Genomic DNA, 23,454 nt, shown 5'->3' with positions numbered 1-23,454 from the left:
AGATACTTCTGGATCCAAACACACCAGCGATGCCTAAGGAGAAGGAATGATTTAGAAAAGGAAGCTGACGGGAAGCCTGGCACAAAATCAGAGCCATAAGTTATTTTTCATGGTTGTTTTCTTTAAGCTGTTTCCAAAATAGAGAGGGGTGCATAGCACAGTAGGGCGTTTGTGCAGCCAAAGGTTCACAGCGCAAGCCAGGAGTTGCATGTGTAGAGCTTGTTTTAAGTCACCCAGTGATTCTCCAGTCCCGTGTCTGTGTCTTTGAGGGTCTGCTCCCTGGTATTGAGGGAAGCTGGTAAAAAGTTGCTCAAACTTTTTCTGCTTGTTCAAGAAGAGTGGTAGGAGAATGGCAGGCTGCTGAAGCACCAACTGCATACGCTGCAGAAGAACTCTTAAAAATATACCATTGAATGTTGCTCACCACTGCAGTGATTTTCCCAAGGACAGCTCTGCCAGGTTTTTTACATTGTCACAGTTCCTTTTGTGAAGCATGGTCAGAGTCTGTTGAAGTCAGTGGAAAGATTTCCATTGAATCCAGATGACTTGCTGGCTCTGAGCTGGACAGGTTTGCACTGGTAGTCTTTTTGATGTTAGTGTTGTATGGAAGACTTGGGCCTTCAGTGATTTGTAATGGAAAAGGTTACCTACTGTGAGCATAGGAGTTAGAAAACGAGGCAAGGCTTGGAAGTGCCTTCATTTCTTACTGTCTCTTAGTAGTGGTTTATTTTAGTTTCACTGGCAAGTACTTCGGTGTGGGAGCTGCCTGGGCTTGCTTGGGAGCTCTGATTCCATCAGCATGGAATCGTTCCTTGCTTGAAGCACCTCACCCACGTTCAACTAGCAGTGGCTCGCTTTGGTGGCTGAATCCCAAATGCTGGAAAAGCAACCTTCTGGCGGTAGGGATGCAGTAGATTATGTGCAAGACAACAATAATTACCCCATTATCTATCTTGGCTTTTTCCTCCACTAGTGTTTTCAGTTGTGGAGTTTTGCTTGGAACCCCCAAACTCTCTATTTATTTGTAAGAAAGCATGTCCTCTAATTTCAGGCCCTACATCTTTTTTTGTAGTGGCTTGTGCACCTTGTAATCCCTGCTTAAGGCACTGCACTAACTTCATGCATTTCAGCTGATAAAAGGGCCCTTCGTACGTTTGAATGGACTTGTGTGCACATGCGCTTGTGTAGCAGAGGATCCTGCTTTCCTTTTATGCTCTGGCATTCGATGGCTGGTGTGATAACACATACGATAACATCACGCAAAGGCTATGTTCTCATGTACTGACTTTAACAAAAAGCGTGAATAATTCCTTCTCACTGTAATACTGCCAAAGTTTTGTCTATCAAAGCTACAAATACCTGTACCGGAAGAAAAGCTTTCTCCTTTATGGCATGCCCATCTCCACCTTCTACTCTATCCTGTGGCGAAGTCAGTCCATGCCTGCTGTTACAGACTTATAAAGTGGCTCTGCCATCGTGGAATCGTCATTAAAACTTCACGGTGCAGTTATGCAGGAGGGCCAGATAAAGTGTGTGTGTCTCTGTGAAGCTAAATGAGATATATTATTCCATACAGCTTCCCTTAGCTGTTCTGAATTTTGTGTTTCTTGTGTCTCTTCAAAATGTGCAATTACTGTGTACTTACTTCATCTTCTTCTTCTCCCCCACAACAGTCAGAATGGGACCTGTACGGTGTCCAGGCGCCAGAACACCATCCAGGAGCTTTTGCAAAACTGTTCGGATTGCCTGATGCGAGCTGAGCTCATAGTACAACCAGTGAGTGCTTCTTGTTCTTCTTATCAAAAGTGATTATGAATATTACAGGGAATGAATGCTGCGTTGTTATTTGGACTCACAGGCTCTGCTTCTTCATCTCCTTTCTCCCCTTTCAGCTGTTTGTGTGAGGCAACTGGGAGTGGAATAGCATAGCTCCTTCCTAAGTCTCCCTCTTCCATCTGCACTCAGTGTTCAGTGAAACTGATGGAAATGTATCCAATTAAGAAAAGGGGGATTTCTTGATTTAAAAAAAACTCCCACCCTTCAAACACATTCTACTGCATCTTATTTTTCAGTTTTAGATCAAGACCACTGTCAGTGTAAACAGCTGTTAATAATGTTATGACCACTTATACTGTCCTAGCGTGTCCTGTAGAATATTGTCATCATTTTCTGGACCATAATGAACCTGAACCAGCACAGGAAAAAGCTTCATTACCTTTATTTTATTTTTCCAGATGATTCCTAAAGAAATATATGAAACCAGATTAAAATCTTCGTGACTGTTTCATCCCAAATGCATACAGATGATCTTTGCTGTACACTACACTGATATAAACCCATAGTGCCTGAGGGTGGGGTACTCACTGACGCTAGGTTCAGTCTTGGCAAATGTGGGATGTCCTTTGTTCCTGCTGAAATCAGAGGCAGTGCAGGGTGTTGAGTGCATCCTGCTGTTGAGGCCACTGAGATGCAAAACCCATTTGCAGTTCTGGCAGTAGATGTGATTTAATGCACACTGTTTGACCCTCTGTGGACAGAAAATTCTTTCAGGAAGGAACTCTGTGGTTAGCAGTTCATTTTTTTTTCTCAGAGATACAGCACGTGTGAGCATGTTTATATAAAAATCAATGCCAGAGTAAATAACTGCCTCTTGTTAAGGATTAATATTATTCCAGTGAAGTTAAAAGAAAGTGATGTTTAGTTCCAGCTTGGTGCCACAACATGCATTGCTTACTTTTGTTTTTCTTTCCTTTCTAAAGGACAAAGTAATGAGGTCCATCAACATTTTATTTGCAAAATCAAATCACAGCTGGGTTATGTTTTGTTCAGCATGGCTGTGTCAGTGTGAGATGAGATCAAAAAGCTGTGTCTTCCTGCTTGAAGCACTGTGACCATGCTGATCCACTGCACTGAGAGGGTGCATGGAGAATTTGCCTGCACTTTGGGTGATAAGGTGGGATGCAAATGTGACGGGGCATGGAACGGGTCCCAGGCAGACAGGGTGCAGTCTACATTTTTGCAGGGGAGGAAAGTGTTAGAACCTCACGGAAACTTTTGAAAAATCAGGAGCAATATCCACCAGCTCCCACTAGGACAGTGTTTGCTTCTTGTCCTCTAAACACAAAAGCATAAGGTCTTAAAAACTTAGCACACTGTGTGAAGCCTTGGTTCCGCTGAAATAAACATCAGTCAGGATGTGGTGTTCTTTATGGCAAGGTTTGGTTGGTATTATGCTTTAATGATTTTCTTTCATATTTTATTGTAATAAGGACTTTCCAATGACTGTGGATCCTCTATTAATTGGCCTTCTGCCAGTTAAAACTGGCAATCAGAGACCTAGCAGTTGAAATGTATCACGCTTCTTAAAAATAATCGGTCCTCGTAATATCTCTCTTAAAACAACCAAGCTGAAGCTTAGGTGATGAATATTTAATTTTGTTTCCCATCTCTTTTTTTTGTTTGTTTATTTGTTTTAGGAATTGAAATATGGGGATGGTGTCCAGATTAGAGGGAACAGAGATCTGGAAGAGTGTTTTGCACAGGCAAATGACCAAATGGATATCCTGGATGGGCTGATCAGAGAGATGAGGCAGATGGGCCAGCCTTGTGACATGTATCAGAAAAGGTATTGCCAGGGAAGGGCTGGGGGAGGGAATGTGGCTGATAGAGGTTTGTGGTGTCTCAAGTGCTCACCTTCCCTGGTGTTGCAGGATGCAGCAGAAATCAGTAAGGTGGAACTAAATCTGGGGCATGCTAACATGGAGAAGGACCTTGCAGTAATATATTTCTTACAGAATTTCACACCTTGGTTGTCCCCATGAAATTTTAGTCAGTATATTTTTTCCACAGCCCGTGCTTTCAGCACTTTGTTTTGAATACTTGGTGGTCCAGTGGGAAAGATGAATTGCATTGTTTCCATGTTTTCTGGATGTTTTCCTCATAGATGCTATGTGGTTCCTTCCCTTTCAGGCTGCTTCAACTTCAAGAGCAAATGCGTGCCCTGTACAAAGCCATCAGTGTTCCCCGCGCCAGGAGGGCCAGCTCCAAAGGCGGTGGTTGCTACTCCTCTCAGAGTGGGTCAGGCTGGGATGAGTACACGAAACGTGTCACAAGTGAATGTTTGAGCTGGATGAGGCAGCAGAAGGTAAATCTGTGCAAAACCCAGAGACAATGCTAATAACTGGTAGTGTTTATGAATGTCGCCTCACATGTAATAATGTTTTGGGTGCCAGTAGAAACGTAAAAGTACACATGAATGCTCGTATATTATTCCAAGTTCCTCTCTCCCCACCCCTGCCCCAACCATATGGTACATATAGTGAGTTTCCACTGAAATCTGAACATGGATTTGGGGTCGTCTTTTGCAGAGGAAAAAGTGTATAAGTTAGATCTGAAAGCTAAATGAGACATAGCTGTTAACATAACAAAAGGCATTGGCATGTTTGCGTTAGAGATTTTTATGCTCAATATTTCCTTCCTTCCTTCCACAGATTTCCTTTATGGTTCATATTTATTTTAACCCTTTACACAGATAGGACCAGCTTCACATATTTAACCATTGTCCAGTATTTTACAGTTGTTCTCCCCCTCTAATCTATCCTTATCACAGTGGGAGCCAGAAGGTAGAGCTGATTGCCACAGGACTAGGCTTTCAGAAGTCACTGCCGAAATACACATGAAAATGATGAAGTTGCTATCTGGTGCATTCCCAGAATAAATTTGCCTATGCATAGCTGTTGGTGGTGTAACCTGGAGTAGAAAACACATGTTGAGAGCCCATAGCCTGTTTTTGTGCTGCTGAACTGAAAGTAGTGTGTTTGTGGTTGGACAGCCCTTTCTGAGAGACAGGTAGGGAGGATGGAACAAGGTGGCTGAAGTTACACTTTTCAGACTCCTTGTAAATTGAGATTGCATTATTTTTATCTCTCTCTATTAGGTTGTTGCTTAGTGATCCTGTCATTGTTATCTGCATATGGTGTTTTGCAGGTGGCTGCTATGCAAACCAGATGAGGAGGGGAGAGCTCTATACAGTTCCCATACTTTTATGTGAGTGCTAGTCATAGTCTAGTCTTTCAGTTCCCTCCCATAGCATGGCATGTTTTAGAGGAGGAAGGGGAAGTGGAGATGCACTCCTTGAGTGGTAACGTGTATAAGCGTTGTTCCCGGACAGCAACAGCAGATATGATTGCTCTACACACACTGTGGGAGAGTAGGCTTATCATCAGACCTGCCATGGTTTGAGGAGTGATGTTGGACAGACACTGGGCACGCTTCCAGCAATGAAAGACCGTGAACATGCTGCACCTCCAGAGATGCCACAAGACACCTTGCTCAGACACCCCTCGCTAAGCACAGGGAGCATAAGGAAGTGCTTTATAACTCTGTTCCCACACAAAAGCTCCTGTGAAAGTAAAAGGCTCGCTCTCCCGTCTTCAATCCCTATGGCAAAGCTGAGGTGGGGCCAGTAAGCACTTAGCTCCCTGTTCGGCTTTTGAGGTTTTTTAGGGAAAACTTATTTTGAACTTCCCACTATGCCTCTTCTTCCCACCATGCCTCGCTGTGTCTCGTTACCTGCTCACATTGGGACCAGGATAATATTTCCCCCTAGTAATGTGGTGAGATGTGGGAAAAAGGTCTGAGCAAATGTGGTTTTCTGCTGGTGTTTTTGTGTTTTCTGTCTGGATGGTTTGCTGACAGAGGAATCGGGTGGTAGGAGGGTTGGTCAAATTTCCAGTTCAGAATTAGGGAAAGTGCAGCGAAATCCAGACAGCATTTGTTCGCATACTGGCAGCCAGCCAGGGCTGCTGCTGTTGCTACAGTCTCTTTAGACTGTTTAACGAGAAGGGTCAAAGTCCTGTAACTTTTAGATGGCTGAATGCAAAATGGATTTGCTTCTTGGATAGCTTTCAACGCTGCCTTTGAATCCCTACGCTTGAGCGTGGTTCGGGCTTTTTTGTGGTCTGTTGACTCATAGAGATTTGGCTCTAGGCTGGTAATTACCAATTTCGGTCCCATCCCAAGATTAAGGTATCTGTTTCTTTACTGTGCGCACGCGCAGACAGGCATTCAGACAGAGACAGTGGGCATCTTTACAGCATAAAAGATGATTTGGAGTTTGAGGAGCTGAATTGTGAACTCAGCAGCTTTTAATATTTGAAAATAACGAAACAAAGAACTGTAATCAGATAGTTTTTGAGTTAGTAATTATCCAGGTGTATTACTGTTTTTCAAAGGCTGTTCCTAGAGATTTTCACTCAGCATCCTACAATAAATATCGCCAAAATGCAAGACAAACAACACATTCTATAATCATTTCAGTTTCTCGTCTGTTTTTTCGTGTAGTTTGACTGCATTTAACTGAAGTTTTTGGAGTTTACATGAGCGTAATTAAAATAGAAACGTATTGTACTGGGCTACAGAACTTGACTCTGGGTATTTTCACTTGAATTGCATCAATAGCACTGTTTGATAAAGTCATAGTTTGTTTTCAGAGTGATAAGAATGTAACTATACTGTAGAACATAGAAGAACAGTTTGGTCCAAAGAAAAAGATGAAAAGACACCACTGAGTGTGCTTCATCTAGTCTAATTTTCAGCAACTTAAATGTTTTCCCCACTTTGTTTCTTCTGCTTTGGGAGCCTGTCACACAGTTTAAGTGATGACAATTTTAAGAAATTGTAATTCTATTCTGAACTTCCCTTTGTTCAGTTTTACTTTCTACTGCATAGTCATGTTTCTTTCAGTCCAATTCCTTTATGCTCCAATTTAGATAATAATGTTGGAAATGAAAGTACAAATACTGTCTTTTTCTCCTAGACTGAAATGGAGCTAGTGAAATGGGGGTTTGATGCAACATCCATCGAGCAACAAATTAGTGAGCATAGGAGGACCCACAATGCCATAGGAGACTATCGCTGGCACCTGGACAAAGTCAAAACAGATCTGGTAATTACTGTCTTCCCTTACAGGTTGCTTAGTCTAGATTTATATCATTTGCTTGCTGGTGTTCTACTACAAAAAGGAATGCTGAATAGCTCAGCTTCTCTTCAGAAAGCACTGGTGGTGTGATAGCAACCACTTTCAACCCTATTTGTTGTTTCATGATTATTTTGTGTTCCACTTCTTTCCCCAGAATTTTAAAACGAAAGATTAGTAGCTATTTAACATTTTGTTGTTGTGTACCAAACTGGCAAATAAATATTGCAACATTTTTTTGTGAGAAGAATGGCTAAGAATGTTTATTCTCACTTTGTATCTAGCTACATTAAAAGAATTAAAGTGAAAGGATAAGGTGGGTGCTTGGATACAGCCTTGAGTAATGAGGGAATTTCTGTGAAAAATGCCCAAATTCTGGGCTAAGATTAGAGCTTTTCTTAGGTGTGGGTTTTTTCGTGTTGTTTTTTTTCTTTTTTTGCCTCTCTGAGGCTTCTGGTCCTCTCTGGATTTTGTAGCTGGAATAAAGAAGTCACAGAAAATGCAGTGTTTAACTTCTCTGCTGTCAGTCCAGCAGCTAGGTATAGGACAGAGGAGGCTTACTTCATTCCCATTCTTCTTTTCTGTTAATTGCTCACATGGACAGGAGGAGGGAGAATTGGATCTAAAGAAAAGGGACTCTGTTCTGGAGCTCTGATCTCTCAGCTAAGCTGAAAAGTGGAAGGGGCGTTACTCCCTTTTCCCTTCTGCTTGTTCAAATAGGAAAGGTGATAGTCTGGCCCTATGAAATCCCAGTTCCAAGGCTGTGCAGGTTCTCAGTCATAGAAATGAGAATAAAAATTAGAGCCTCCTGCTCACATCATAGTTTATACTACTTCGTAATCTCCAAATCTGAGCTCTAGGACTAGCTGGTTCCCCACAAATGTCTAGGAGTTTGGTACAGAAAGAGATCCAGTTTCAGGAGCTGTTTTGGTATTACAAGGATTATGTGCAACCTTGCTTATGTACTAAGCATCCCTGAGGGAAGTAAATTTGTCCAAGCCTTGGTTTTATACTTCTTGTGGTCCTTCAGCGGTGCAGATCTGCCCCTCACCTCTGTCTCTTGCAGGCATTTGCAGGTTACCACCTGTAGTTATAACATTATGATACTAACACTGTAAAGGAAACATCAGCGAATAGGCAACTTGTAAAAGTATCACTAAATATTTGCTGTCTCTATTGCAGCGGGAGAAGGCTGCGGTTCATCAGCTGGAGGAAGAATATGAAGGACTGCTGGTGAGCATGAGATGTGTTCATGTCTGATAAGGTCTATGATGAATGCTCTTTTTTCCTTTATTAACACCAGTGTGGTAGTCAAGGGACACTTCAGGTTTCAACAGAATGAAAGATGCATGTTTAAATAATTCGATTCTTTAGTAAACTGACAGTGCTTTGTAGTTTCTATAAGGTTCAGTTTGAGTCATGAACTTGCGATTAATTCCTTACCTGGTGTATAATTGACTTACCCTCATAAAGCAGTTTCTAGTTTGCACTTGGTGACGGCAGTTGGTCACTAAGCAAATGAAGAGTAGAACTCTACCTCCTTAATGGGAGTAAATGTAGTGATGAAGTTAGTCTACATATGAAGCGTAAAAAGTTACTCAAAGGCGGGATTAGAACCAAATGCTGTGTAGGGCGGTGCATCTTCTCCACTTTGGATCTTCATGTAAAATACAGGGAGAATCTTGTGCAAATGGTAGATTTAACCCTTGGGATTGGAAGGTGATGCCTGTACATATTTCAAGCAACAGGATGTGTGTTATGATGTGAGAGCAGAGAAGGAATCTTTTCATGAAGTGCCATCTGTGCAAAAGGTACTGCTACAATGTCAGGGATGTACTATGAGCAGCAGATGATGTTACATGTTCAGGCATTTCTTGTATTTTCCCCCATGTCTTTTTTCTTGCCTGCCTACCTGTCTGCTACACTTGTGTTTGAAATGACTTTCTGCTGACTTCCAGTTCCTGTTGTTCTGTAAAGTCAGACATGACTTCCATAGCCAGCAGGTTTCATAGCCTTTTAAACCCAGGCACATTATCAGCTGTCCATTGCCAACAGGTTTTATAGATGTGTGGTTTTTACTGTTATTTTAGTTTTTAAAAAAAACCCTAAAGGACATGCTGTGCTCTTGGCTTCCCCTTCTCGACCCAACACAGGCATTTCTGTGTTCATGGCTTCTCATTTCTGGAATTCCTTGCAGAAATACTCTTTTGAGAGAATGGATCAGCTTCGTCAGTTCCAGAACCTCATCCAAGCCACCAGCAGAGAGATCATGTGGATCAATGACTGTGAGGAGGAGGAACTTCTCTACGACTGGAGTGACAGGAACACTGACATCGCCAGGAAGCAGGAGGCCTTCTCTGTAAGACAGCTCAACCTCCCCGTACTTTCCATGGGCCCTCTTTTGGGATAGTGAGGGAGGAACAGCCTGGCTCACGGGGACTGATCACAGGATGGGTGTTTCTTCACTCTTTCGAAGTTCTTGGGGACTTTTGTCAACACTTTTGGGTTAAATACTGTGTGACAACCTTTTGAGTCAAGATTGGACGTCTGCTGGAAGATTGTGCTCCCGTTCAACCAGTTGTAATGGGTTTTTTTGACCTTGGAGGCTGGCCTTACCGATATAGTCTTCTGTGGACTAGTAATCACACATAGCTTGTGCACACAGCCATTATGTTGGCATGCTAAACTAAGGGACTTGGATCAAGCAGTTTAATTCTCCCTCTTAGGACTATGTAGTGGTTAGGGGGTCCCCATATTTGGCCTTGATGTCTGTCTCCAGGAAGCAGAGCTATACCAGAGGGAACAGCGCTCTCTTTCTCTGATGGTTTTGCCAGCGGTACATTGAACGCACTGTCAGAGGCAGTTTGCACTGCTCTTTGTCTTCTGTGGGTACATAGGGAAATTCAGCATGTGTGTTTCTTTAATCAGTATTGGTGCTGATTATCAAATTGAAAAAGTAATAAAAATTCTCACTATTAAGGAGGTACTTTTTTTTTTTTTTTGGTTCATTTGTTCTGGATCTTGCCATGTCCAGTCATTTTTGCTTCCATCATTCCTAGGAAAGGCAGAACTTTGGGTGCTTTGCTCTGTGACGCAGCAAGCCTAGAGAGTAGAACTGAGATGATTATACCTTCTTTGGTTCTACTGTCTTCATAATTAACTTCAGTACAATGAATAGAATTAATATGTAGTGTTAGCAGGGATAATTTTACGTTATCACAACTATCTGGAAAATTTTAAGTAAATAATCCTGTGCAGTGTATGTTTGGGGGCTTGTTTAATTCTGTGTTTTGGTTGTTTAGAAACGCATGAGTGAACTGGAGCTTAAAGAAAAAGAACTCAACAAGCTAAAGCAAGAAAGTGACCAGCTAGTGCTCAACCAACACCCTGCTTCAGACAAAATTGAGGTGAGTTAGACTTCATGTGATTTCACTTGCTCCTTTAGTTGCTATAGGGAAAAGTTCCCAGTGAAGGTCAGCAAATTAAATGCTGCATTTGGACCTGAGAAGGGTTTGCCTGCCAAAAAGCATGTCCATTTTTATCCATCTGTATGAGCTGCTCTAATAAAGGTTACTACCTTCCTCTACAAACCTGGATACAACAATTGCAGGCTTCTTCAGAGCTATGGGGAGAGCTCTCTTGATGTGCTATCAAATTTGATGATAGATGCATGTAAAAATTAATACAAGGCTTAGGGAGTTGTCTGAGTGTATTGAAATTGCTGTATCCTGTTTGAGCTGACTACAGCAGAATTTATGGTAGGAAGGCATGTCGTTGTTCTTCTGCTATCTTAGTAGGCATGTTTTGAAGAAAGCCACACCCTTTGCTGAGGGTTTATAATTAATCCAGGTGCAAATACTTTCTGCCAGTGAAATTCATAGTGCTTTCTACAGCTTAGGCAAGACATTTTTGCTTGCACAGCTTGGTGTACTTTTACCTTTCAATTACAAAGGCTGCAACAATTTGGAAAATCTCGTTTTATTAGGAAATGCTGTAGTTCTTATAGTTTTAAGAGTGCATAAGAACCCTGAAACTGAAAGAAGCGAATAGGAAAAAAATGAGTCAGTCATGCTTTTCAGTGTATTTATTTTGTTAACTGTTACATTGTGTAAAATCACCATTCATTTTTGTTCTGTGGTCAGTTTCTGCCTTAAAGGAAAGATCCTTGTAAGCTCTAGCAGTGAAGTAAAAGTTGTGTGTAATTTTCTAAAGAATATACACGAGGACTGCTTGAGAAGTTTGAATTTAAAAATAGCCATCATAAAAAATCATGTTTGATAGTGTTCCTTGGAAGAACGAGAACATGACAATTTGCAATTGAAATACTTCATTTGCACTACTGTTTGTGCCTTTCACCCCTTTTTGTTCATGCACTTCAGGCTTTATGCTGATCAAACAAAATTCAAGTCATGAACAAATTTCTCTCTGCATCCCACAAGCAGGTATTTACTCTTTTCAGTTAGGTACTTAGAAGTCAAAGAACTATTTGCATGAATTACATTATTCTGGTGTGCATGAATTTGTTTTAGCAGATTTTTTTATTTGCATTTATGTGGAGCATAAATAATTTTGCTTGAGTCTAGGTATGGGAAAGAGATCAATGTGGTGGTTTGAGTTCTGTATATTACTATTTTTGTTAGGCCTACATGGATACATTACAAACTCAGTGGAGCTGGATTCTTCAGATCACCAAATGCATTGATGTTCATCTGAAAGAGAATGCAGCTTACTTTCAGGTGAGTAGTGATATGGAGAATTCACCCTGCTTTTGTTAAAAGTGTGAATCCCATCACAGATATTTTTTTCTGTACCAAAATCTTTCTAAATCCGTGCACAGTTATGCATAACACACTGTTACCATATTGTAAATGCTACCGTTCTGCCAGGTGTGACCTGGGATTTCTCATGAAAGGAATCCATTGATTTTTAGCTGAGATTTTTAAGAGCTGTGTACAGCTGAAATCACAACTTTTCTCCTGTAGTTCTTTGAAGAGGCCCAAGCCACGGAGAGCTACTTGAAGAACTTACAAGACTCCATCAGAAAGAAGTTCATCTGTGATAAGAGCATGTCACTGCAAACTTTGCTGGAGCAGATCAAAGAGCTGGAGGTACTGTCACACTCACCTCACAAGTTATATTCTGCTTTCCTTGGAAATCAGTTGCCCTCTTCAGATACCAAATGTAAACGCAGGTGTATGTCAATGTTTATATACAGTACTGTATGAACTTGAAACCATAACAATATATTCCTGTCCATTTCTTAGGAAAGCCTACAAATGGATCAGTGTTATTTTGTGTAATACTGTTTGGGAACTCTGATTTCTTTTTAAATCTGGAATGGGCCCAACAAATGCCCAAGTTTCTGACATGCTAACAAATTTTAAAAAGGAAAGACTTCCATTCGTAGGTGGTAGAATAGATTTTGCCTCAAAGGGTAAATGCATTTAATAAATCACAGAATCATTTAGGTTGGAAAAGACCTTTAAGATATCATGTCACTGTGTCACTGTATTCTTTTTGAAAGGACTTAACTCAGCTTTTTTAGCTAACTGTTTGCTCATCATGAATTAGATACTACAGTTCCAAACCGAATATGCTGGAGAAGAAATCATCAGTGATGTAAAAGGGCAATTGATGAAGTCAAGTTTGAGAGTGTAATTACTACCTTTTTTTTTTTGTTAGCATTCACGTTATCATAGATTCTTTCCATTTATTCCTGTGTTTCTTACACACCACTTCAACCACATTGTAGATCTGTATGAAAATCTTGCTTTGCAAGTTTTGCAAACTTTGCAGCTTACCAGAGCTGCAAAGATACTTAGTTTGATGTTTCTCTTCTCTTTTGTTAAAACTGCAGTTTTACATTATAGGCCAAAGATTTATCCCACTGGAGCTAAAGGAAGTTTTGCCTGCCGTGAGCTCCAGATGTATCCCTCTCTTAATAAAACAGTGGGAACTAGATGTGGTTTCTTTTTAGAATGAATTTTTGACATACAATTAATCTTTGCAGAATGAACGAGAGAGAATTCTTGAATACAAGAGGCAAGTGCAGAGTTTGGTGAATAAATCCAAGAAGATTGTGCAGCTGAAGCCACGTAACCCAGACTACCGGAGTAACAAGCCCATTATCCTCAAGGCTCTGTGTGACTACAAACAGGACCTGGTATTGTATCCCTTTTTGGCTGAGAATCAATGTCATGTAAACTAGAACACGGCAAATGATTTAGTAAACGAACTGTTGAGCTGATAGCTGTAACCTCTTTGTCTGCTTTTGATCAGCATTTAAATTTTTTCAACAAAAAAGCTCTGACTTCCATGCAATTATGAATAAACAGGCTAGGTTCTGGTTCGTTAATAAGTCTAGTCAAAATTATTATTATTAGTCCATTAAATAGCATTAATACTCATACTTCAAATTAGCACAGAAAAGTCTCATTGATAATAAGGTTAAAATGGTTATACAAATGCTTCCCAGCATCTACACCTTTTTTTGGTGATTGCTCACCTTTCCAGTGTTCCTCTGGGTCCTTAGGTCAACACTTCATCTAACAAAAGGTGAGGAATATACAATGAGTTACTGGTATCCCCAGTTTTTTTGCCAGATGGAGTATGAATTTGATGGTGGTGGTTCTTCTTCCTCCTCAGTACTGGGGCTGCTTGGGTTTATTTCTGTATTTTTTCTTAACAGTCTGCTTAGATGCATTCTCTGCTTATGTGCTGTTTCTCTTCACTATTTCTGGGTTACCCAGTTTTTCTGTTATCTGTAAAGCTTGTTTTACCTGATTCACTAGGTTGCACTCCTGTAGTGACCAGTAACTGACCACTGTGATTTGTGTTTACGATCTGGGGTTTTTGCTATCCACTCTATGCCTGCGCTCTTCCATACCTCATTTTATTCCAGAGTCACAGAAGTTCAGCCCACACAGAGTAACTACTTGTTGTTACTATAAGCAAAACTAAATGAATTTAGGCAATGGTTACATGACTGCTTGGCAATTGCTCTTACAGTTAAGCAAGCTGAATTCTGCTCAGGTGAAGGCAAGCCCAGACAAGCCTGAAATCCCTGCATGGTCAGGTCAATGCAAAACCTGAGGCCTTTTACTAGTTATAGCAAAAATCATATTTGCTGTCTAGAGGCGTGTAGAGAAGCCTCCCCCTCTTGGTTATGAGTGGGTTGTAACCTGCGCCATGGCCACACCTGTGGCTGCAGGGTGTCGGGATTTCTGGCAGTTGAGGCTGGTGAATCTAGCTCTGCCAGACTCGCTCCCAGTCCCTTCGCAAATATGGATGCAGCACTAAGCATCCTTATGCCTCCAGCTTACTGGCTTACAGCCATACATGGTTGTGTAGCTTCCTGTGGCCATGTGTCCACACTGTCTTTGTTTGTCATGGCAAGTCCCAAGTCTGATGATCAACTGGACTAGCAACTGTTCAGAGTGTTCCGTGGCTTTCACTTGGTTTTCTTTGGTTTTCTTCACATAGAAACCAGATTCAGGGTGAATGGGTTGATCTGTATTCATTGCTTGGCCCAGTATGAAGCCAAGATGCACACCCAGACCTGGCAGCTGGGCAGCACTCCCAGTTCTGTGATCTAGATGCATCTTCCTTGTCTGTCTGCCCTAGAAACACCATGTTACTTAACTAAAGAAAAAAATGTTGCTCTGTGTTCCTTACAGAAAACGGTGCGCAAAGGAGATGAATGTATCCTGAAGGACAACAATGAGCGCAGCAAGTGGCTGGTGACTGGCCCCGGAGGAGTGGATATGTTGGTGCCATCTGTTAGTCTTATCATCCCACCCCCCAATCCGTTAGCGGTGGATCTTGCTACCAAGTGAGTTGCTGCCTGGGTTTGGACACCTACCTCTGGGAGGAGATGGAAGAGTTTGCTCAAAATAGCAGTCAACACAGAATTTGGTCTGTGCCTTCATCAACATGCCCCCTACCTTATAGGGGTGGGGGAATAAGGACTAGACCCTTGACTTGAGGAAATTTACTTCAGTGAAGCTTACTGGAACCTAGGCTGAGATCTAAAAATATTTAAATTTTAAACTTTTACAAAGTTTTTCTCATCTCTAATAATGAAAGTCATGGATTAATTAATTTCCAAGATTTTTTTGTAGTAGAGAACAAGCCTTAACACACTCCACATCTGGTGGATGTTTCATTGGATGTTTTGTAGCTATGCTACAAGGACACACACGTTTTGACCATGAAATTTCTTTTCCCATCTCAGAATTGAGCAGTACTATGAAGCTATTCTAGCTTTGTGGAACCAGCTGTATATCAACATGAAGAGCCTGGTATCTTGGCATTATTGCATGATAGACATTGAGAAAATCAGAGCGATGACTATTGCCAAGGTAAGACTCCAGCTGGCCTTACCTGTAGACCAGGGACATCTGTGACCTGACCTTTGCTGTCCCAAACAGTACTTGCTGTGTCTTGTGCAGCTGTATGTTCTGCAAAACCATGAGCTTCCCTTTTGCTGCGTTGCACAAACAGTTATATACAGAAGTTGTTGTTTTATTAAAGGAGAAGCAAAATGATTTCCCACTCAAACATGATGTGGATAAAGGGGAAGATTAGCTAAGGGGATTTATTACATACTTGCTGTACTTGTTCCCACTATGCAAGGGCATGGATAGATGGAGTAAGAGACAGATTTTCAAACTATTCTTAAGTTATGAAATGGTTATAACAAGAATAGATTAGTTCAAAGGACACTTCTAGCACTATACTTTTAGAGGCAGCCTGGATAGGTTTTATTCTGAAATGCGATTCCTTTGTTTTTTCTATAGGTGTGTTAGTTTATTTCTTAATGATTAGCTAGTCATAAACCTTCCCCAATTGCTTCTTTTTTTCAAAATTCTCTTCTTCCTCATTTCAGCTGAAAACAATGCGTAAGGAAGATTACCAAAAAATAAAAACTGACCTGGAGTTCCATTATCAAGAATTCCTCAGGAACAGCCAAGGATCAGAGATGTTTGGCGATGAAGACAAACGAAAGATCCAGACTCAGTTCACTGATGCTCAAAAGCACTACCAAACCTTGATTATACAACTGCCCAATCAACCACGGCAGCCACAAACAGGTTTGTCACCCTCTTGTTTTTTGTAGAGATTGTACTGCTTGGGTTTCTTTGTTTAGGGGGTGGTTGTGCGTTCTTTTCGTGTGAAAATGTTCTCATAAACATGTGAACGGAAACATGTTCAATAATTATACTGCTGTCTTCCAACATAACAAAACTGGCCATGTGCAGGGAAGAGTATGTTGTGTTCTTCCTTCCTTTGGTGTGAATCTGGGAATAGTCCTCTGAAGTTCATGGAACTTGCTGGGAAAATGAGAATAATTTAGTCCATCTGACAGGTTTTCAGTTATTAGGAAGCAAACTCTCACTGCTGTATTTGGGGAAGCAAGTTTGTCTTTTTGTGAAGGAGAGGTTTCATTCCTTGAAACAGCTGCATAAGGACCCAGATCTTCTACCTCTTCTCAGTTCTGCAGATAAACTCAGTTCTTCAGTCACTTTGGCACTGCATTGGCTTTCTGTATGTACGTGCTCGGTTCTCTGGCAGTTGACATTTACCCGCTTCATTTGACAGTGGTCCCAACTGAGAGCTGTCCTGTGGGCTCCTCAAACACCATTATCGTTAATGAGAGAAACCGAGAGCATGAGAAGCAGGAGGCCTGGCTGCTGATGGAGCTTCAGAAACTTAGGCGTCAGATTGAAGCCTCTGAGATTCGGATGGTTCAAAGAGCTCCTCTTGGAGTTGATCAAGGGGCTGTGCATGACTTTTCAGTCAGAATAAAGGATTTAGAGGTAACTGTGAATGTTTTTCTTTGAGCATCTCAAGCTCAGTATCACTCTGTGTTGCGGAGCGTACTGCAGTTGTATTTCTGATCAGCTGGGAAAGACACACATCCTGTGCAGAAAATTCTCAATTGGAAGCTGACCATGATGATTTGTATTGGAGTTTATCTCCTTAGCAGAAGTTGACTCGTGGATTTTAGATGTTAGATTCTGTCAGGCAAAGAATACAAAAAGCCTGATGTCAAGTGGACATGAGCTCATGTTAAGCGTTATCCAGGTTAAAGCACTATTAAAATCCTTTTGCACAGACGCCACTTTACCACTTACCTCTGAAGTGCTGTCTGTGGGATGCAGAGTGGATACATGAGGCTTACAGAGTCTATCCCTCTCCCAGTTCTTAAGATTGGAAGGAGACTAGAGAGAGAAGATTAGTAAGAAAAGACAATGGGTTCAGTATACAGAAATTCCCCCAAGGCAATGAGGTTGCAAAGGTATTAAGAGCAGAAGGACCTTGGCACATCTACTGAGTGCAGTAGGCAGCTGGCAGTAAAGCGCTCTACTTTAAACAGAGCTGAGTTTCAGCATGGACGAGGTGCCCAAAAAGAGGTATTACCTGTTGTGGACTGTGCAAAAAAAGAAACCTCCCAATGTTACTTCCCTTAAAGAAAGCAAGCTCAGGCACTGCTTCAGTCCTCAGTCAAGCTGGTTAGGTAACAGCAGACTGGATAAGGAAACCAATTGCATATGTGCTGTAGAATGATCATTCAGCCACCAAAAATGTGTAAATCAGGCATTCTCTTTCCTTAGGGTGTGCAGAATGACTCTCAAATAATGGCTGAAACCCTCAATAAGCATAAGGACTTACTGCCTAACTTCAGAGGCTCTGAAAAGTATGTGTACTTGCAGTCAGAGATAAATGCCCTGTTTCAAAAACTGGAAAATATTAATGGTGTTTCTGCTGGCTACTTAGACAGGTAAGAAAATTGAGGCTATAGCAATAAATCATTCACTTTCTTCCATAACTGTTAGTCCAGAAACCTGCCTTTTGTTACTAGTAGTGTAAAATTACACCTTCTTTCCTACAAATGCTGTACATGTGGGCAGAAACAGACACTTCTATGAATTTCTCCTCTTTTTTGGAAGACTTTTTTTTTAAAAGTGAGAATAATGGATATCACTGAAATATCTTCTGTATTGTCTATTCTCTTTAACTAATGATCTGCAACTAATTAGAAATATTACATTTCCTGCCCCAGTCCATAACGGATTTGCTTTGTACTGTTTATTTTAGCTTGAATGCACTGAGGTGTCTGCTCCAGATTATTCTACAAACAGAAGATGTGATCAGAGTTTTTGAAGTCAGACTGTCTGAAGAGGAGACTGTTCCTTTGGATCTTGATAAAGTGGAGGCTTATCGGGCTTGTCTGAAGGTGAGAGGTGAAGACCCAAGGACACAGCAAGACGAAACTCATAGCTGCCAGCACTGGTCTATTGAGCTGGGTGAAACCCTTCTGAAACCACAGGAGATGGAAATGCTGATCCTGTCCTATTTTATGACATAGACATACAATGCTTTTGCAAATTATTGGAAGGAATGTATGGATTACTACTTCTTCCATCCCCTGGTTGTTGCTGCCCACAGCAAAGACAGTGGCATGGAAGGTTTCTGTAATCCATATCTGTACAAAATTATCTGTGTTTCTTTGTATCACTTATGAAGCTAGATTTGAAGGCAATACCTCCTTTCTTGCAAAAAGGCTTGTTAATTGCCCTTGTTGTCATCAAGTTGTAACAAGTAAATTTGAGTATTATTGTATGTCCTAGTTTTGCCATAGAGTCCATTTCAAATCTTACAGTGAGAACTATCCATCCTGTACAAGGGGTGAAGGCAAAGAATAACTGCTTTGCTGAGCACAAAGTTGGCTTCTAGAACCAGCCTTTGTCTGGTGTTGAGCAAGTCCTTTTGTGCGTTGAATGCCTTTGGGAGAATAGGGACTCTCATTCTTTCCTGTTCTCAGGTGTAGTGGGGAAAAAGTGTATAGGTGGCACAAATGGAGCACAATGAGGTTACCTTTATGTTAAATGAGAGCTGCAGTTCAGTTGCTGGGGGATTGTTCTTAGCTGGTGTAAATTTGAGCTACACAAAAAAAAAGTGCTTGAGCATATTATCAAAGGACATGATCATCCCTGTGACTGGGGGATGCAAGGCAGACCATCGCCTGCACTGTGTATGCCATTTGGTGATACCCCGCAGTATGCAAGTATGTGCACACAAACAAGTGTGTGTTTAAAGAAACATCTCCTTGGAAGTTGTTTATAAAAATGTAAACAGGAAAAAAAACCTGCAGATTTTTAGATAACTTTTAAAAACTGCCAATCCTGAGGCTTGATTCCACAGATGTTGCAAGTGCAGGAATCTTTTATACTTCAATGAAATTTTCTAGTCAATTGTTTCTAGGAAAAAGCAAGGCAGGCTCTTCCCTTTTTTTTTTTTTTTTTTTTTTTTTTTTGGTAACTGCTCTACATAGTTCTGAGAAACTGAAATGTTAGCTACAGAATATGACAGCAAAGGGCTTTGGTTTAGCAAATTACTTGAGAGTGAGTCTAACTTTAAACACATTCTTAAGTCAAACTCTGTTTACCAAAGTAGATGTTTCACTTAATGTATTTAAAGTCCAGCTGACATCAGTGTACATACCTTTAGATCCCAACCCATTGTGCATGCTGTTGATGGTTAAATTTGAGTGTCCTCTCAAGAATAAAATGTACGACAGCATTTTGTTTTTTTCTCCAGAAAATGAAAGCAGACCTAAACATGAAGAAGTCACTACTGAATGCCCTGGAAAATGAGCTGCAGAAAACGCTTCAGATTCACTCACAGTCTTGCCAGTCATATACCTTGTATGACATGGACATTGGAAAGTTCTGTGACAAAGTTACCCAGCTAATAGACCGCTGGCAGAGAGCTGATAAGCAGATAGATAACAGGTTTGCTTGTATTTTCTTACAGCTTCTTCCTTATTCCTATTGCTACTAAGATCATCTTAACAGTGATTCTAAAAGAACTGATGTGCACTAATCATCACCTCCAGAGGACAAATGATGCCTTCATGGCATTAAGACTAGAGTAATTGTGAATAGGTTGAACATACTTTAAAAGGGATTGTGTAAGACCAAGCAGGAAAATGCAGTTATTCATGTAAATGTATAATCTATGTGCTAAGGAGTTGTTCTAATTTTTTTTTCTTGTTAATGATCTTGGATTAAGTACTTCCAGTCAGCATTTTCCCCCTCAAACAAAGCAACCATGCTTATTCCTGAATACCCTATACCTCAGGGTTAAAAAACTAACACTAAGAATTAAGTAAAAAATTCCCAACTTTTTTTTTCTAATGCTTTATTGAACTGAAGGCATATTCTGATTGTTCGTGGGTTTTTTGGGAGTGTGGTTTGTTTTGTTTTTACTTCAGGCCAAAATCTAGTCCTATTAATAAAAATTGACTGGTTGCTGGTTGTTTTGGTGAAAATTGAGAGCAAGAGTACTGAAGTCAGTGAACTTGATTCTTATCTCTGCAAGGTTTTATCCATCCCTCACTTAGTTGACAAGAAGTGCCAGCCTCTGAGTATTTCAGAGTTCCTCAAAAGTGAGGCACTAAAAACCCATGTTGGGTGAGTAATAACCAGTAGAAGTCTCATTTATTTGAAATTTCTGTTCAGAATCTCCTTTTAGAGCTTCCCATAGTTTTACTTAGTTTATTACTGTCTTACATCTGAAAAATATTTAAAGAGAGAGAAAAAGAATGCACTTTCCATTTTGACAGTTTTCTCTGTTTTTTTTCTAGATCATGGGATTTAGAAAGGCAGATCAAACAGCTGAAAACTTACCGAGATCTCTACCAGGCTCTGTGCAAATGGATCTCTGATGCCAAGCGCAGGCAGGATTCTATCGAGTCCATGAAGCTGTGTGATTGCAACACTATCATGAGATATCTACACGATCAGAAGGTATGCAGCACCTGAATGAGTTGTCTTCAATTATCTGCATTTTAAATTGTTTTGCTATTCAGAAAATACCAGTATCAATGCAGTCTGCAATACAGTGGCCTCTTTTGAATTACAAAGTGTGCAAGCTACCAAAAAACACCATGCATGTGTAAGCCAGGAGAGAGGAAATATTATCCTTATTACTTTCTGTCAGCACTGCTACAGATCATGAACAAAATTGTGTTTGGTTCCTACACGATCACTGACGCTTTTACACATCAGCTTTGAATTAATTCAAGGGACTGTATGATGGTACAACTTATGGGACATATTATAGCACAAAAATAAAAAGTGAGGAAATACATCTAAGCTAAAGTCAAGGACCTCGCCCTCCCCAGCTCTGGGGGTTGTTCAGTCGCTAGGTGTTCTTTCTGAGAACAACCGTCTTATGCACAGAGAGCTTGCAGTTGTAAAAACTGCACGGCTACAGGTCATTTCAGGTCTCGGCCTCTGGGGTTGCAGTGGTCTCATACTGCAGGTGCCTTCTGATGGATGCAGTGTGTACAGGAGGAAACACTGGCAAATCTTGGGAGTGCTTCACAGCTCACTTTTTTTCTTGACAGAACTTGCACAGTGAAATCTGTGGGAAGCGAGACAAAGTTGAGGAGCTTCTCAAGCATGCAGATCAGTGCTCAGCTGCAATTAAGGTACTTGGATTTTGGCATTTTTATGGGGTGTGTTTTTTCATGGTCAGACACATCCCATTGTCTTTGCTCTGCTGGCAGGTGAAACATTGACTCCCTGATGTGTATGTGCAGAAATTGCTGGGGTGAAGCCCTTGTGTGTACAAAATACAATGAAACCAGTTTGTGTACTTGCCACTTGAAGACGACAGAATGATGCAGGAGGTACCAGTGAGAGCTTCTTTTCAGGAGTATCAAAGCCTCCTGCTAGCCAGACTGAACTTTCCAGTTCACATGTTAAAAAAAATAAGGAAGTAGAGAACAGATCGGTAGCTTAGGAATTAGGTCTGATTAGGATCTGGTGTAGGAGGCAAGACAAATGCAGGTTAGCAGGAGGAATGGTGTGCAATAGTCATGAAAGCCAAGAAGAATACAGAGAATGGTTTTGTGGTCTTTGCATTTTAATGTCACCTTTATATCTGCGCTTGTTACAGCTCGATCTTACTTTCTGTGAAAAACATCTTGCTATATATATGGCGTAGTATATGATATGAGAGAGACGCAGAGACAGTTATTTTTGATGAAATTTTGGTTGCTAACACTGCGTAGACCAGTTGCTCCCATGAATCTTTTCCACTTCTGTATAGCCCTGAACTAACGGAAACATATATGTTCCCTTTTTTTGCAAAATATTTTCTCTTTTTCCCTTTGTCATTTTCCTCCATGAGTCTCCACAATGGAACTGGAACTGATGAGCTTCTGTTTATGGTGAAGGGTCATTGTACATGGCCAGAGATACAAGCAAGGGAAAATGTAGCTTTTTATTAAAAACAAACAAAACAAAACAAACCCAACCAAACAAATTCAAACAGCAAAAAAACCCAAAACAACCCCAAAAGTTCATTTGCGTTTTGGGAAATCATATTCCCAGGTTGTTCCTTGGCAGTTGGTAAAGGAGTCTTACCTTTCCCTATTGTTTTACAGGATTATGAACTACAGGTTGCTTCTTACAGTTCCGGATTAGAAACATTGCTCAACATACCTATCAAGAAGAGTGTGGTTCAGTCTCCTGCAGTGCTGATTCTGCAAGAGGTATCTTTCTTTTCTACCCATCAATCTTTCAAATACATTTGTTTGTCAGTGTGAGCCATTGTGAGTCATAGCCAGCTGTATTCTAATAATTAGCACTGTCATTGGTAATGTGTACTAAGCATGTAAGCACAAGGAATTAGTGCAGAATAGTCACTGTGCTGTAAAATCATACTTGGGCTCATTTAGACAGTAGATGAGCCCTCAGGAATTTACCTCATTACTATTCAATGTCCATTGCATCTGAACTGTGAGAAAGAAAGATTCGTGCCCCAAGTGGTTTAGTCACTTTCAACCTGGGAATTAACCACTATTAAAAGTTTAACTTGGGTTACTTGTGACTGTCAGACAGGAAGAGCATGATGAACTGGGGGATGAAGCCTTGGATTTAATATCACATCAGCTGTGGGGGAAAATAATCTTGAAAAAGGTGTGGGTTTATCAGAAGGGAGAATTTATACACTTGGAGTCCCCAGAAAGTTGTGTGAATTTGTGAGGAGGAGAATTTGCTTTTTACTTTGTCAAATGATATGTTTTCTCAAGTGGACTGGAATCCTTTAAATGATCTGAGACATAAGTATGTTCATATCTAACTCTGTAGTACAAGCTGCTAACAATTCCCTTTTTCTTTTCAAGGCTAGTGAGGCTCAGTCTCGCTACATAGAGCTTCTTACGAGATCAGGAGATTATTACAGATTCTTAAGTGAAATGTTAAAGAGCATGGAGGACTTAAAGGTAATCTGCCTCTTGTATTTTCTTTACCTTCTATGTTTATCACAGGTTAGCAAGCTATCACTGACCAAAGACTTTCTGCTTAAGTACAGTGCAAAACAGTCTGCAAAACTAAATCCCGAGCTCAGTGGTGTCCCATGAAGAAGGCATATAAGCAGTTTCATGCATCTTTGGTCAAAGA

The 23,454-nt window shown here is 40.7% G+C and overlaps 1 protein-coding gene across 3 annotated transcripts in view; it reads left to right on the top strand.

Moving 5' to 3' along the window:
- Positions 1-23,454, top strand: part of DSP (desmoplakin) — a 38,244-nt gene that overhangs the window by 7,091 nt on the left and 7,699 nt on the right. For all 3 annotated transcript variants that reach the window (XM_068396075.1, XM_068396074.1, XM_068396073.1), the window contains exons 2-22: positions 1,674-1,776; positions 3,477-3,625; positions 3,970-4,144; positions 6,818-6,946; positions 8,159-8,209; positions 9,174-9,335; positions 10,279-10,383; positions 11,617-11,712; positions 11,959-12,084; positions 12,987-13,139; positions 14,653-14,807; positions 15,210-15,336; positions 15,864-16,068; positions 16,577-16,794; positions 17,593-17,759; positions 18,077-18,215; positions 19,580-19,773; positions 20,628-20,790; positions 21,393-21,476; positions 22,437-22,544; positions 23,178-23,276. In XM_068396075.1, coding sequence (XP_068252176.1) covers positions 1,674-1,776; positions 3,477-3,625; positions 3,970-4,144; positions 6,818-6,946; positions 8,159-8,209; positions 9,174-9,335; positions 10,279-10,383; positions 11,617-11,712; positions 11,959-12,084; positions 12,987-13,139; positions 14,653-14,807; positions 15,210-15,336; positions 15,864-16,068; positions 16,577-16,794; positions 17,593-17,759; positions 18,077-18,215; positions 19,580-19,773; positions 20,628-20,790; positions 21,393-21,476; positions 22,437-22,544; positions 23,178-23,276 — 2,908 coding nt within the window. The remainder of the gene's footprint in view (positions 1-1,673; positions 1,777-3,476; positions 3,626-3,969; positions 4,145-6,817; positions 6,947-8,158; positions 8,210-9,173; positions 9,336-10,278; positions 10,384-11,616; positions 11,713-11,958; positions 12,085-12,986; positions 13,140-14,652; positions 14,808-15,209; positions 15,337-15,863; positions 16,069-16,576; positions 16,795-17,592; positions 17,760-18,076; positions 18,216-19,579; positions 19,774-20,627; positions 20,791-21,392; positions 21,477-22,436; positions 22,545-23,177; positions 23,277-23,454) is intronic.

Source organism: Nyctibius grandis, chromosome 3 (genome assembly GCF_013368605.1).
Source record: "Nyctibius grandis isolate bNycGra1 chromosome 3, bNycGra1.pri, whole genome shotgun sequence".
NCBI lineage: Eukaryota > Metazoa > Chordata > Aves > Nyctibiiformes > Nyctibiidae > Nyctibius > Nyctibius grandis.
The sequence above is the reverse complement of the archived record's forward strand: the minus strand, read 5'-3'. Positions and strand labels throughout refer to the sequence as shown.